The sequence below is a fragment of the Manis pentadactyla genome, chromosome 16, assembly GCF_030020395.1.
Source record: "Manis pentadactyla isolate mManPen7 chromosome 16, mManPen7.hap1, whole genome shotgun sequence".
NCBI classification, from domain to species: Eukaryota; Metazoa; Chordata; class Mammalia; order Pholidota; family Manidae; genus Manis; species Manis pentadactyla.
Window position 1 is genome coordinate 9028084 of NC_080034.1, and position 15849 is coordinate 9043932.

The 15849-nt window shown below is 49.4% G+C and overlaps 1 protein-coding gene across 1 annotated transcript in view; it reads left to right on the plus strand.

The window, feature by feature from the left end:
* Positions 1 to 2114: 2114 nt before the first annotated feature.
* Positions 2115 to 15849, plus strand: part of B3GAT2 (beta-1,3-glucuronyltransferase 2) — a 48859-nt gene continuing 35124 nt past the window's right edge. Inside the window, exon 1 of the mRNA XM_036916220.2 lies at positions 2115 to 3147. Within this exon, the coding sequence (XP_036772115.2) occupies positions 2554 to 3147 (594 nt within the window). The 5' untranslated portion in view covers positions 2115 to 2553. The remainder of the gene's footprint in view (positions 3148 to 15849) is intronic.

The window sequence follows — 15849 nt, forward strand, 5'->3', positions numbered from 1 at the left end:
CCTGAATTTAAATACCATTTTATTGACTGCCTGCATAATGTCAGCTCCTCTCCAAAACACTTTACCTAACTTACCCTATTTAGTCCTTACAAGATTCTCATTAAGTATGCATTTTTAACTCTATTTTCCAGATGAGCAAACAGGCTTTGGGAGGTACACTGACCTTTCCAAAGTTATCCAAGCAGCCCAGGTCTGCCTGACTTGGAAATCAAACCCAGGTTCGCCTGACTCCCAAGGACCACGGTGCCCCCAGCGGATGCGCAAATGACGTGACCCTGGATGCAGACGCTGTCTAAGGGAACAAAGGATGAAACGGCCTCGTTGGTGCGGATGCGCTAGTTAAGTGGTCTCTTCTTTAACACCCGGGAATTCCAGGCACCTCAAATTCCAAACATTGATTTTGAACGAGTCTCATCTCTGAACAGTCCTGGTTGCTGGAAAAGCAGCAATTAGGAAATAGGTTTGATGTTACACTGGGAAAACCGAGAATTCCCTACTAATGAAGGTTAGTGAACGCTCTTTAATACAATTCAGTAACCACTCGAGCTTTACTCCATGAAACACAGAAAGCATTTCGCTTCAACTACTTTAAAAATTCCAACAGGATGAAAGCGACTTCCGTGATTTCCGCGGGGGTGAGCCGCTGGCCAGCGCTTCGACAAGCGGTGGTGAACGGCCTCCTGCGCATCCCGCTCCGAGGTGCCGCCGCCGACCTCCGCGGTGCCCTCCCAGGCCCGAGCAGGGCGTCTGCGCGCGGGGTGCTAATTCGGAGGTCCAGGGGGCTCCCGGGCTACGAGGGCCGGGAAGGGGTCCGACAGAGCGTTTAGGAGGCGCTCCTCTGCCTGGAGTCAGGAGCGAGCTGCGGCGACACAGTGGGGCCGGGCCGGGCCCGCGCTCGCGGGGCGGGAGCGCTGTGCGCGGGGAGCCGGGGGACTCGCGCGGCGCCGCGGGCGGGAGCTGCGAGGGCTGCGGGGCTGCGACAGTGCGGGGCCTCGGCCCGGAGCTCCGCCTCGCGCGCTCGGAACGCGCCGTCAGGGGAACTGGCCTGCGAACCGGACCGAGGGCGGCGGCCCGCCGAGGGCGCCGGCGCTTTGCTTACAGGCTGGGGGAGGCGCCTTCCTGCTGCTGGGCACGCACCTGCCCGGGGCGCGGCCCCGCTGCTCTGCCCGGCGCAGGGGCAGCCAGGGACTCGGCTAGCGGGTCGCCAGGCGGAGGAAGTGCAGCTAGCACCGCTGTCCCCGCTGACTTCCAGGCGCTGCCGGGGTCCTGCCAGCGGCGGTCCCCACGGCACCCGTCCGCCTCCTGGAAGGCGCGCCCCGCAGGCCGGCCGCCCGCCCGGGGACCGCGTTCTCTCGCCACGTGGCCACTTGCCGCGGCGAATGCGCTTTAACCTCTGAGCCTCGACTTCGTCACCCAGAAAAGGAAGGCGATTCTCCTTTCCCAGACCGCCCGGAAAGGTCCGCTGGGAGGGGCAAACGGAGTGATTCCTTTGGCAGCGAACTGCGAAGAACCAAGACTCCGGATTGCTGAAGCGAACTAAGTTAAACGCGCTCCGCGGGAGTTCCCGGAGTGTTCCCCATGGTCTAACCGCAGCTGGCCCGGCGTGTGGGTGCACCCCCCTCTGGCGCACCCCTCCTCTGGCGCGCTCCCTGCCAGACACCTGTGCGCGGCACCCCCGGTCTCCCGGCGCTTCTGGCTTCGGCGCGCTGTGAAAGCGCTCGGCAGGGCCGTGGGAGCGACACCCGCAGCGCGCCGGCCCCGCAGCACGCGGGGGGTCTTTGCCCCGCCGCCGTCCTCTCCCTCCCACCCCAGGTCGCCCGAGTTGGCGCAAGCGAGCGGGTTTCCGGGCCGGTCTCCACAGACCTGGCAGCATTTTGGGAGGCAGAGCGCGCGCGGAGCGGCGAGCACCCGCCCTCCGGGGTCCGCGGCCCGCGGGTCCCCCTGCCGCCTCCAGGCCCGGCCACCCGCGCCAGCCCCGGCTCCCCCGCCTCCGCTCGCAGCCCCTCTCCGCCAGTGGCGGCGCTGCCGCCTTCCCGCAGGAGGGCCGGGAGGACGGAGTCGGCGGAGCTCCCGCCCCTCGCTCTCCAGGCTGGGGGCTCCTGCCGCCCGAGCAGGGGCGGTTCTGAGACGAGAAGAGCGAAGGACGGGAGCGCAGGCCTCCGCAGCGGCGCGCGAGCGCTGGGGGCACAACAGCCCCCGCGTCCGGCGCTGGCCGCCCAGCCGGGAGGTGACCAAGGAGACCCGGGCGCCCGCCCACAGCCCTCGAAGGTGCCGGCTCCGGGCTCCCACTCTCTGGAGGCAGGGTGGGGATCCCCGCCTGCCCGCCGCCCGGCACAACTCCGGGGCTGGCGGTGCGCGGCTGCACAGAGTCCCGCTTCTCGCCGATTGCCCGGAGCGGCGCCGCCCGCGCACCCGGAGCCCCAGGTCCTTGGCGCCCCATGGAGAGCGCGCCGGCCGCGGCTGCCTGAGTGCGGCGCCGCCGTCCAAACTGCGCGCTGGGGTCCCGCGGCCCGCCCCCCTGAGGGGCGCCCGGCGGCCGTGGGGGCGCGCACCATGAAGTACGCGCTGTGCAGCCGCTTCTTCATTCTCCTGCCCTGGATCCTAATCGTCATCCTCATGCTCGACGTGGACACGCGCAGGCCCGCGCCCCCACTCACCCCGCGCCCCTACTTCTCGCCCTACGCGGTAGGCCGCGGGGGCGCCCGGATCCCGCCGCGCAGGAGCGGCCGCGCCCCCGGCCTCGGGCGCGGCTGGGAGAAGCGCAACGCGTCGCGGCGGCCGGAGCCGCCTCTGCCCACCATCTATGCCATCACGCCCACCTACAGCCGCCCGGTGCAGAAGGCCGAGCTCACCCGCCTGGCCAACACGTTCCGCCAGGTGGCGCAGCTGCACTGGATCCTGGTGGAGGACGCGGCGGCGCGCAGCGAGCTGGTGAGCCGGTTCCTGGCGCGGGCCGGGCTGCCCTGCACGCACCTGCACGTGCCCACGCCGCGGCGCTACAAGCGGCCCGGGCTGCCGCGCGCCACCGAGCAGCGCAACGCCGGCCTCGCGTGGCTGCGCCAGAGGCACCAGCGCCGGCGCCCGCAGCCCGGCGTGCTCTTCTTCGCCGACGACGACAACACCTACAGCCTGGAGCTCTTCCAGGAGGTAGTGGCCGGCCCAGCCGCGTGGCAGGGGCCCCGGGGCGGGAGGGGCCTCGGGGCGCCGCGTTCTCGCTTGTCAGAGCTCGCTCGCCCCGGGACGGCCGTGCGCAGGCCGCGGGGCTGGACGGGGAGAGTCCCCCGGGCCCCCGGGGGGGGGGCTGCCCAGGGCCTCTGGGCGCACCTACTCCGGGACTGCGCCGAGGGAGTGGCGCGGGCGCGAGTGCCGTGCGGGAGGGATGGCCCCAGACGGCGGGGCCGCGGAAGGGGCCCGGGGGGCGGCCAGGGAGGGCGCGGGTCGGGGGTCGCGCACTCGCGGGGTTCTGGGCCTAGAACCATGTGGCAGAAGGTGGGGAGGGTGGGTGCAAACCAGTCCCCAGTGTCTCTCGCGCAGTCCTCCCGCGCGGAAGTGGTTCTCAGCGACAACACTGACGTCCACGGCCGCCCTCCCTATACCGCTGACCGCACCCCGCAAAGGCCTTTGCTGCCTCCTCAGGAAGCCCCGTGGCGGATGAGTTGAGACTTCTGGGCCCGTGGTGGGCTTTCCGCAGCCCGAGGTGTCAGCCGGGCGCCCGGCCCCGTTTCTCACCCCTGTCTGAGCCTCCCGGCGAGCTGGCCAGACGGCCCGGCTCCCGGCCGCCGCATGGGCGCTGCCTGTGCCCGGAGCGCAGCCCGGCCCCCGCGGCTCAGGTGGCCTCTTCCCTCCGAGGGTCACACGTTCCCGAGGCCAGCGGGCTCAGGGGTAGAACAGGTGTCATTTCTTGAGGCTGGTGTTTTGCAGTCTGTGTGCGTTCTGCTCATGAGACTGGGTACATGGTTTGATCGGTTTTCCTCTTCCTCCTACACAAATACAGCTGAAAAAATCGTGCCCTCTCTGACATCCCTGGGGACTGTTGCCTTCCTCCATCACCCCAAATTCTTGGACGAGCTGCCTCGAGACATCCCCCCCACACACACACACATAAATTAAGCTGGACGGTCTTTGTGTCTGGCGATCATCTAATACCTTAGGCTTTTCTCCCAATCTGTTTGGCTTTCTTTCTTAACCTTAGGACGGAGCTACTCTGACCCTTCCAGTTTAACTGCTGCCTATGTGACTTTTAAAAGTCCATTTCTTGAGGGCGATTGTCCCCTTCCTTTCTATTCATCCTCTCCATGAATAAAAGGACCAGTAATTAATTGGTCCCCACTTTTCTTCATCCTTGGGTGATTTGGGGCTTGCTTTCCATGTTTCTTGAAGAAATAGGTTGATCCTGTATAGTATGGTCTTTATTATAACCAACATTAGAGATACATCATCTGATTTTTTAAGTGGTTTTTATTTTGACCTACTCTTTCCCCAAAAAAAGACCTTTTCATATTTTAGTATGCCATAATTTAAAATCCCAAAGTCTTTTTTTTTTTCTTCTACAACTTGGAAGTTGCCTTGCCTGTGAAAATGTGTGGTCTTGTGTAAGTAAAGTCACACGCACATCACTATTGATTAACTTCTTAGGGGGATGGGCTGTGAAGGGGGAGTGATTCTCAGTCTATCCCCAGCTTCCAGCTCGGTGCTGTGAGGCGGTAGATGAGTGGCAGAGCTGGCACAAAGGCTGTGAAATGGCCAGAACAGGCTCTTGATGCTTCCCAAGCTGAAAGGAAGGCTTGTGAGTGGTGGGTATTAAGCAGCAGGAGAAGAATCCAGCAGGTGTTTTTCATTGGTTTATAGAGAAAGAAGAGAAGATAAAGAGGAGAGGGTGAGGATTAAAAAATTGTAATGGCCAAGAGGAAACTATAAAGGGAAAAAACACGCAAACCCTTCCAGCAGCTAAACTTTTTTATTGTTGGAAATAATGAAATAATGAAAATGAACTTAAATTAAGATCATATGCAATTCTTTTTGTGGAGAGGTGCCAAGTATACAAAATAAAAAACAGCACGAATTCTTCAAAAGCATAATATGCATCACACACTTAGAATTTAAATTCTGTAGCTGCTAGAGGATACTTCCAGACAGGAATTTTGTGACTAGTCCTTTTCTCCACCACCATTCCTTCTCTCCTCACGCGCGCAATGTGTTTGGCCAGAGTAGACATTTGTTTACCATGCATGCATTGTTTTCCTTTTTATAACATTCTTTTCCTTTCATGGCAAACAGTATTGAACTCTGTGAAGTCAGATGGGTGGAATTTAAGCATCCTTAATCTTGTGCATGAATGGGACGTTCTGCCTTACCAGCGGTTCTAGGATTGATGATTCCATGTGGATTACAGTCTAGGCATTGTTCTCTTGGGAAAAAGGTAGGACCAGATAAAACATCTACAACCTGCCGCTCCTCAGGGAAAAGGAAGATGCTGATCAAGGATGCTGTAGGCTGAGGCTTATATCTCAGCCTTTCATATTGCGCACACACCGCAAATTAGTTCTTCAGTAATTCACAGCACTTAGGATAGAATGTCCCAGGTAAGGATTCATCTTTTATTCATAGTGCTTCTAATTTCCATGATTGATGTTAGCATAGATAAGATAAAAGGAGGAAAATGAACCAGGTACAAATTAGCTCACTAAGCATTGGCTGCAAATGAAGGAAGTAAAAGATGAAAGGTCTCCAAATTAAATGAAAGGTGCAACAGGCAGTCTGTGCTCAGTTCTTACTGGTGACTGAAATGGTGCTTTCTTCTCCCAGACAGCAAAATAATTTTCAGTCTCCCCTTTCAACTGAGGTGTGCTGCCAGGAGAGAAATACTCGCTTTGAACAATCCTACGTGAACAGCCAGACCCATTTGCAAATGAAGTCAGTGTGAGTTGACCCTCAGAAACTGGGCTGTCTGCAGGAGGAAGTGATAGGGGCTTTACAGATTTCCAGTATCTCAGCGACTGCTCCTGCTCTTCCAATGGCGTTGGGGTTTGCCCTGTGAGTCGCCACAGGTAATCCTGCCTGCAGTGCACCCTATGGATCTGGCTTTCCGGGAAAGCTTATTTTTAAAGGATTGAAACTGCTTTAATAAAAGCCACAGCCACAAGTAAGTGTGACTGTACATCTAATCATATTTTCAGTAACACTAGTGACCAGATGTCTGCTTTTTACTGGAAAACCTTGTGAGTTTTCCTGAGTTAAAGCTGATGCTTTTCAGGTGAAGTTGCTTTCATCTCTGGAAATCAATTGGACTGAAAGGTTTAAAAAATAGTATTTGTCAAGCAAAAAAAAAATCTTAAAAATTTAACTTTAATGAGGTACAACTGGAAGACAGGCCGAGTGAGACACTCATGGGGTTTGTGAAAGGACTCAGTTAACAAGACAGTATCTGTCTTGATGTTGCTAGCAAGCAGTGAACTGAAGAGGCCCTTGGGATTTCTGGCTGGGTGCTGTTAAGCAATTTGTGTACTAGGCAGGTGGGAGAGTTGGGGTGGGCCTCCTTCCTGCTTTTCTGAACCACCAATGTGCTCCTCCCTTAACATGCAGTTTATTAGGGCCATAATCCAAAGGATATTCAAATTTACAGTGTTTGGCACTCTCCCCACCCATAGTAAATTCTGTGTTTCCTTTGGAGGAGACAGGAGATCTATCTGCCTTTCCTTTTATCCTTGATACAGTTTCTTTAGGGTAATTGTCTTTTCAAAGTGAAGAAACCAGGAAAATTCTCTTAGGGATAGCATAAGAAGAGTATTTTACCTAAAATGTGCCCCTTGCATTTTATTTCTCCACATTGAAAAGCCTATTATTAATCATGCCATTGGTCTGATAAAATGTGAGAATTTTTGTAATAATGCGTATATATAACTACAGACAGTTTTCTTAGGCTTTCAGTGTTGAATCTGTAGATTTTCTTTATTCTCCCTAGGTGTTTAGCATTGAGTTATGGCTAATTTTTGGCAGACTTTTCTTTGGAGACCAGCAGTTTTCATTAGGATTTTGATATTTTAATGGACTAGGAATAACAATTTGGATTTAAAAGACATTCTCCCTTCCGCCTCTTCCTGCTGTCTTTTCCTTCATTCTTTGTCCCCCAGCCTACTTCTTACTGTTTATTATTTCTCATGAAAAGACGTGAAGACATGTCTGGATTATTCTTTGGTGTGGCATCTGTGTCCTTTGAGCATTTAGGCTGTTGTCTGCTGCTTCTTGGAAACTATGGTGGGTGACTCCATTTCCTTCTGTCCCACTTGCCTCTACAATTACAAGCTGGTGAAGTTTTTCTTGTGTGAATAGAAACGGAATAGTAATAGCTTTTGAGGCATGCAGCAAAAGCAAAATAGAAGGACCAAAGTCAGTTGTCTTATTAACCATTCCAGGTGGTATCCAAGTGACTTTTTTGTGTACAGAATTCAAGAATGTTCAGACATGCCTAGTCAGACCTTTTGGACTCTCATGGAATATTTGCTCAGTGTGTATAAGTTAAGATAACCCATCATTGTACGTTTGATTTGCAGTGATATTAAGCATGAAATTTTAAGTTTTGCATGATTCTCAAATTCTCCCCTCAAAACGTAAATCAAATGGTTACACCAGCCCATAAATAGGTATGTAGGTGAGTCGGTAAGTAAGAAAGTAGGCTTGGATTTCCAGTTCACAGAAATAAAATAATTTACTGTTCATGCTGGGTGATTTTTGTGCACAATTTAAAATAAATGTTAAAATACCCTTTGCTGTGGATACAAGCAAAATATAGTTGACATCCGTTGAGCACTTACTATGGGCCAGGAGCCCCCTTAAGGTTTTACATGTATGAACTTACCTGCTCCTCATAGCAGCCCATGAGGTAGGTGCTAGTCCTGCCCGCATTTTCTTGTCCATCCTAATGCTGATGTTTAGGCACAAGCAGAACACTTTGGTGAGTAGAGAGATTTTTTGAAAGTGCAGCCTGAATATAATACAGTCGTGCACTTGGATTGGCATTAGTGTCTGCGTCTCATGGTTGAGCAGACGTGCCAGGAAGTAACTTGAAAAGGTCACGCAGCTGTTCAGAGACAGGATGTTGAGCCCAGATGGCCTGGTCCTAGAGCCTGCACTCTCCACCTATCCTGAGGGCCGTCAGCTGACGGGGACGGAAAGGTGGCAGTGTGTCCCTGGGACGGGCAGAGCATTTGGCCGGCGGGAGTCTCTGACGGTGGTGCCCTCCGCTGCCTCACTTGAACTCAGGTCTGACTTCTGGCTCTACCAACTTCTAAGTTTCTCTTTCAACCTTTTTTCCTGATACCGTTTGGTCCTGTGAAAATTCTGTCTCCTCCCTCGCTATCTTGAAGACCATTTGATTTTTAGATTGTTTTCTTTAAGTTAAGTGAAAACTGCCAAGTTAGTGTATATAGTCTTGATTTTTAAACCATGTATATATACCTGTGAACAAATAAGAATTGATCATTTCTACAAGAAGATAAAACATCAAAATTGATTTTTTCCCTCAGTGGATATGTGTACATCAGCAACTCTAATGGGCATGTATTTTTTCAGGGCAGACAGAATGGAATGGAAGAGTAATTTTCAGGGAAGAATGGGAAATCAGGAACAATACTGAATTGTGGGCTTAAGTGGGCTCTGTGGTTTACAAAACCCTTGGGACAAAGGAGAGGACCTGGGGACCTGAGCCAGTGTGGGTGACAGACACCTGCTGGCCACACCCTCCCACAGAGGCTGAGGCAGGTCGTCCCTGGAGCACAAAGATGTGCTTGTCAGAGCTTTGGAGCCTCACCCGGTGTGAGGACTGTGCTGGCTCCTGCAGGCCCGCACAGCCAGGGTCACCTGCTGCTCACTTGTTGCTAGAAGGCCCGTCAATTCTCTTGACTGATTTCTTCTGGGATTAGAAATTTCCCTGGATTAAAAACAAAATGAATAAGTTACTACTTGAGTCTTTTTGCCTGCTAGGAAAACCTTAGAGATGGCTGTGCTTAGCTGGGTGATCACGTTCTCTACCGCATGTCAGATTATTTGGTCTTTTCCTCAAAATAATTGAAAACTCAGTCGTTTTTTTTTTTCTCTCCAATTTTCTCCAGCAGTAGAAAGAGAACTTTCCACAGTATGTTACATGCAGAAAATACGACTGTTGTCCCTTCAGCCTGAGCAGGCAGGCTATTTACAAATGATTATCTTCACCTCTCTAATGAAAGCTGGGTGTGCTAAACACTGTATCTTAGCAGTAATAGTGTGTCACCGCAAGATTCCTCTCCTTTACCTGAGCTTAAGCATTATCACCTGCAGAAGATACTGGAACATACTTAGAACGCCTCCTCCACTTGACAGATGCTCGTTGAACACCTGCTCTGTGTCAGGCACTGTGCTTAATTAAGGCCGTGAGTAAGACAGCCGCGAATGGAGGGCGGGCATTCGAGCCCATGGATTGAGTGTCCGGACTAATAGGCATGCTGAGTGAGGTCAGCGCGGCGAGAGGAAGGCAGGGGTCTGGGCGTGCCAGGCGGGGGCACGGGTGTGGTTCTCGGCTCTAGGAACAGTTGGGGAGGAAGTGAGATTTAAGCTGAGACCTACAGGATGGTGGGGCCCGGTGGACAATGGGTCAGGGAGAAAAGACCTCTCCAAATGGAGGGACCCATAACTACAAACTTGAGAAAAAGAGGGTGTGTGACTGTCCAGAGAACCGAAAGATGTCCCCAACTGCAGGTGTGCTGGCCGGAGCGGGAGTGGGGACGTAGGCAGCCCCGCCTGCATCTCCTGCACGACAGCGTGTGGCCCCAACTCTGACTCTGAACACGCATGCTACAGAGGAGAGGGACAGAGAGAGAAGGTGGGTGCAGGCTGTGTATATAGCAAGGCATCCCTGGCAATGTCCAATCAGGGGGACGGGAAGCTGTGAGCAGCCAATTGTTAGGCCTCTTCACGCATCTGGAGGCTGGAGGCAGGCGGGGAGCTCGGGTAGCAGCTTGGGAATTAAACAGCCCCGTGTTCAAATCCAGCTTCAGCACTTAGGGGATGCCTGGCCTCGGCAGGAGTTGCCTGCCTGCCTCATCTGGTCGCTGTGTGTATCCAGCTGTAGGCAAATCATAGCTATTAGTTGTTTTCCTCTCGTTCTCTCCTCGGTGGGCGACTGCCTCGGCTGAGGGCATACCAGGTAGCTGCACTGTCTCAGCTGGTTAGATCCCTCTAAATAGGCAGTCCCTGAAATCTGGACTGTGTTTCTGCAGGCAGGGGGAGGGGGAGGTGCTTGCCTCTCCCGAATTAGTCTGTACCCAAGTGGAACTGCATGAATTGGATATCTTAGTTACACAACTGGGTATTACTACAGTGATCAGACAGACAGGAGTTAAATAGGGCTTATCCACAAGGAGTCCTGGGAGGAAGTGAAATGTGATAGAGTAAAAAGCATCTGAAGGACATTTGAGGTTGAGAGAAGGTGGAAGGCTGTTCTGGGGGGTAAGAGGTCTCAGGCTGGTAAGTGAGGGCATGAAAGCTAGGAAGGGGGCTTGCAGGCAGCTCAGAGCTGGATACTAACAAGTCCCTGCAGGTTCTGGGGGTCATTTCTGGCTGCTGTAGTCCCAGCACCTAGGGGGACCTAGACCGCCTTTCACAAGAGATTATTTCTGGCATGAATGAATGAACCAAAGAGATGGTAAGTTATGAAGGAGAGGGCAGGTAAATAAATATTAGAAGACATGTACAAAACATAAAAAACAATAAAGGGAGGAATGAAAGGAATCTATTTTAAAGCACATGATTAGAAGTAATAGCCTGATTTTTAAGGTCCTTTGCTAGGAGTGAGAAGGTTAGGAGTATTCCTCTTGCACACCTGCTGGAGGAGGCAGGGAGGATCTGAGCTGACAGCCTCACCTTGTGCCAGCCCCCTCCGGCCTTTGCTGGGACACTGACTGGCAGTTACTGGGGAGTCCACCCTGGGCTTGTTTCTCTTTTTTTCAAACATTGCTTAAATTTTCATAAATCAAAACATTTTAGTGCTTATTTCTTGCCAGAATGGGGAAGATGTAGAAGTTGGAGTGGGGTGTGTGTTTGCCCACAAGGTCCCTCGGCTGCCTCCTTGCTGGCAAATGAGTTCTTGCTTCACAGACCCTGCACCCCCTGATCAGTCTCTGGCAAGAATTGGGGTTACAACCAGGGGTCTGGTGCAGTGGCCTCAACATTTCCATTCACTTAACTCCTAAAAGCTTTTAGTAAAACTATACACCCTCTAGGATATGTTTGCAACTTTAAATTTAAAAAATCATTTAAAATGGTGGCAAATCGTAATTTCCAGTGAATTGCAAATATCGACATTTGTAAATGAAAATTAAATATATCCAGTGGATATTATAAACCCTATAATGGTTTTATAAATTCATTTAATAAATATAGTTTTCAGTAATATTTGGAAATCTCTTATTTATCCTTTCTGTCTCCATTCTTACTCAACATTTTATCCTAGCACAATATTTTGAGGTTCAGGGCCCTTTACTGATCCTCCTGTTGTGCATGTGCACAGCAACAAAATAAAGAATATAGATGGAATTTTAATTTTTTGAAAATTCCTGTGGCTCTAAGCTTCAGTCCTAAAAAATTCTTTAGGACTGAGTTCACATTACAACTAGTAACAGTGAATAAGTAATCAAAAAAACATAAATGTTTCCAAGTTGAATAATTAACTCTTAAGCATGAAAGCTACATTATTGGAAACCGATTTCTTAATGACGTGGGTGGAGCATTTTGTTGTTGAAAACTACTGTATATTCATTGATGAGTATTACTGATTGCTAGAAAGAGAGTTTAACATAAATAACATTCTTATTAGGTCAACTTTCTTTACATAAAGAAGTAAATAAAATGGGAAGCATTTTCTGATAGTTTAATTTCTTAAACTTTCAGGCTCTAAGCCAAAAAGCGTACAGTGACCTCTCAGCGAAAAATATTTAATGATCTGCTCATGACATTAGGTCTCCTTCAGTTCAGTTGAAAGCAAATAATTAGAAACGTCCTGTCGTCCACAGGACCTGTTACCCATTCACTGGAGACATTAACCTCGGGCAGCAGTACTTGTGACTTCCTTTGTCTGGTGCCCTAGAGGTTTGACCTGATAAGACAGTACATTTAATACCATTCGGGATGGGTGAGAAGTGGCCCTTTTCTGTGAAGTGGGAGAAGGACGATCATTAGAGGGCTGGGGTGGGGGGGGGTTGAGGTCTGGGAATTTATTCTCTTAAAGCTCTCTGTGCTCACATCTTCCATGGAGATTCTTTGTACGTGATCAGGGACCTTGAACCCCTCCCCACAGTCTGAAAACTGCTGTTTTCTAGAAGCAGCAGTAAGTTAGGAACTGGAAAATGTGGCTCTGGGCCTGGCTGAACTAGAAGCTCTCAGCCCTAGCGCCTCAGGACCCCAGGGGAACTGACAAACATTTTCATTGTTTACCCTGTGCTCGCCACCTCCCACCCACATCACCTCACCTGCACCCCTGCCACCACCACACACACCCCAGGCATATCCGCAAATAGGGAAAAGCCCTAAGAATCATGCCCTTCCTCATAGCTTTCTCTGCCAGATACAAATATATATACAGTTGCTAGCGAACAGCGCAGGTTTGAACTGTGAGGGTCCCACTAAGGCACAGATTTTTCCAGTTAGTATGTTGGAAAATTTTTTGGAGATTTGGGACAATTTGAAAACATTTTCTTTTCTCTGGCTTACTTTCTTGTATGAATACAGGATATAATATATATACAAAATATGTTCATCCACTTCTATGTTATCCATAAGGCTTTCTAGTCAACAGTAGACTATTATTAGTAATTCAGATTTTGGAAACTCAAAATTTATATTTGGGTTTTTGACTGCCTGAGGGGGGAGGGGTTGGTTAAATGAGGTGATACACCTGTAAGGTGGGCAAACAGGGCGGCTTCCCTGTGCGTCTGGACATCTGCCTCTGTCGGAAGCCAGTGGCCACAGGGGCTGTGGAGAGGCCCCAGGGGCAAATGTCACGCCCCCAGCTACCACCACTGACGTCTCTGTGGCCCCAAGATGCCGCTGTCAGCCTGCGGGGATGAGCACGTAAGCGCGGCCCATGTGGGATGTGGTGTTTATCATCTAAATAAACTTGGCATTGCAAGATGAAAATGCCAGTGTCATTTTTAAAGGTCAGAAGACAGTTTGGGGATATTTCTGGAACTTTGAAAAGTTCCTCAGCTACATCACTTCGCACTGACAGAAGGGCTGGAGGCGCCCGCGGCCTTTCCCGTCAGGGGAGCTGCAGACTTATTTGCAGGAAAGCTCTCCTTCTGCGGCCCTCAGGGCTGGTGTTTGGGGCTCAGGCCCTGACCGACCGTTGTCTTCATTTACCTTGAATGGTTACAGGGGCTGCGGGCTGCCATTTTCTGTCTGGCTCCTGCTGTGCATATTGAAAAGGCTGGTTTTGTGATTTTTTTCGCCTTAACCTTTTCTGGTCTTGCTTTCCCCTCTTTGTTTAAGGATTTAAAGAACAAAAACATTAAGAAGTTGGGTTGACAGCGCTTGTGTTTCTCTGGGCAGTGACTGGGGTTTTAGTGCAACCCGGACTTCCTTTGGAAATCTGTTCATGGTCCTGTAGATTTTAAATGCAGGTGTTCACATGGCTGGCTCTCCTGAATCCACGGACGGTACAGGGAGGCGCCTGTTCTCAGTTCCCTGTTACATCTCTTTTCTCTAATTGTGAAAGGCAGTGGGGAAGAAACAAAAATTGAATATTTATTCCTGTAATTTTTTTAATGTAAATACACATAACATAAAGTTACTATCTCAGCCATTTCTATACAGTTCAGAGGCATTAAGCAGATTGACTTTGTTGTGTAACCGTCACCTCTAGGCACTTCCAGAACTTTTGTGTCAATCCAGATGCAGCCCTGTGCGCATTAAACAATAACTTCCCATTTGCCGCTCCCACCAGCCCTCGGTGACCTGTCATCTTTTCTTGTCTCCATGAATCGGAGTATTCTAGATACTTCTTGTAAGGGAGAATTTGTGCCTGGCTTCTTTGACTTAGTATAGTGTCCTCAAGGTTTATCCACATTGTTACATGTATCACGATTTCATGCCTTTGTAAGGCTGAATAATGTTGCACTGTGTGTATATACCACATTTTGCTTAGCCATTGAACCATCAGTGGACACTTGGGGTTATTCCTGCTGTTTGGCTATTGTGAATGGTGTTGTGCACATTGGTGTACAAATACCTGTTTGGGTTTCTGCTTTCAGTCTCTTACTTGTCTGTACATATAAACAGAAGTGGGATTGCTGGATCATAAGGTAATTTATGTGTAATTTTTTGAGGCACTGTCGTGCGGTTTGCCACAGCGGCTGTACCGTTTTATAATCCCACCAGCAGAACACAAGGGTTTCAGTTGCTGCACATCCTAGCCAATACTTGTTAGTTTCAGTTTTTGATTTTGTGTTTGGTAACAGCCATCTTAATGGGTATGAGTTGGAAACAAATTGTGGTTTTGATTTGCATCTCCCTAATGATTAATGATGTTGACTGTCTTTTCATGTGCTGATTGATCATTTCCATATCTTTTTTAGAGAAATGTCTATTCATATCTTTGCCCATTTTTTATTTGGGTTTTTATTTTTGTTGAGTTTTTTTTTTTTTTCAAGTGTACAACACAGTAATTCAACATTTATATACATGATAATTCTAGTTACCAGCTATCACCATACCAAGTTGTTACAATATTTTTACTATATTCCTTATGCTATACATTACATCCCGGTTACTTATTTATTTTACCATTGGAAGTCTGTCCTTTTTTTTTTTTAATTTAATTTAATTTTTTTTTTTTTTTTTTGTGAGGGCATCTCTCATATTTATTGATCAAATGGTTGTTAACGACAATAAAATTCTGTATAGGGGAGTCAATGCTCAATGCACAATCATTATTCCACCCCAAGCCTAATTTTCGTCAGTCTCCAATCTTCTGAGGCATAACAAACAAGTTCTTACATGGAGAAAAAATTCTTACATAATGAATAAGTTACATAGTGAACAGTACAAGGGCAGTCATCACAGAAACTTTCGGTTTTGCTCATGCATTATGAACTATAAACAGTCAGTTCAAATATGAATACTCATTTGGTTTTTATACTTGATTTATATGTGAACCACATTTCTCTCTTTATGATTATTATTTTTAATAAAATGCTGAAGTGGTAGATAGATACAAGATAAAGGTAGAAAACATAGTTTAGTGTTGTAAGAGAGCAAATGTAGATGATCAGGTGTGTGCCTGTAGACTATGTGTTAATCCAAGCTAGACAAGGGCAATAAAACATCCACGTATGCAGAAGATTTCTCTCAGAACAGGGGGTGTGAGGTTCTAAGCCTCACCTCTGTTGATCCCCAATTTCTCACCTGATGACCCCCCTGCGACTGTGCCTGTCGTAGGTTGTTCCTCCCTTGAGGAATCTTACCCGTCTCTGGCTAACCAGTCATCTTCCGGGGCCATACAGGGAAATGTAAAGTTGGTAAGTGAGAGAGAAGCAATATTGTTTGAAAAGGTTAGCTTTTTACTTCTTTGCAGATTTATGCCCTGTGGCTTTTATGCCCAGCATTTGTCTTGAGGTATCTTTACCACTTGGAAGAATTATGATACTCGGTTAATTTGATATGAGGCACGAATTCTATTTAAGGGTTGTAATTAGGAAAGAAGAAGAAAAGCTATAGAAGTAGCAGATGGAAGAAAACATGGGAAGATTGATTATTTCTTTGACATATCTTCTTGTAGAGTAACTTCAGCATGTATAGGTTTTAAGCTACTACTTAAATTGCACA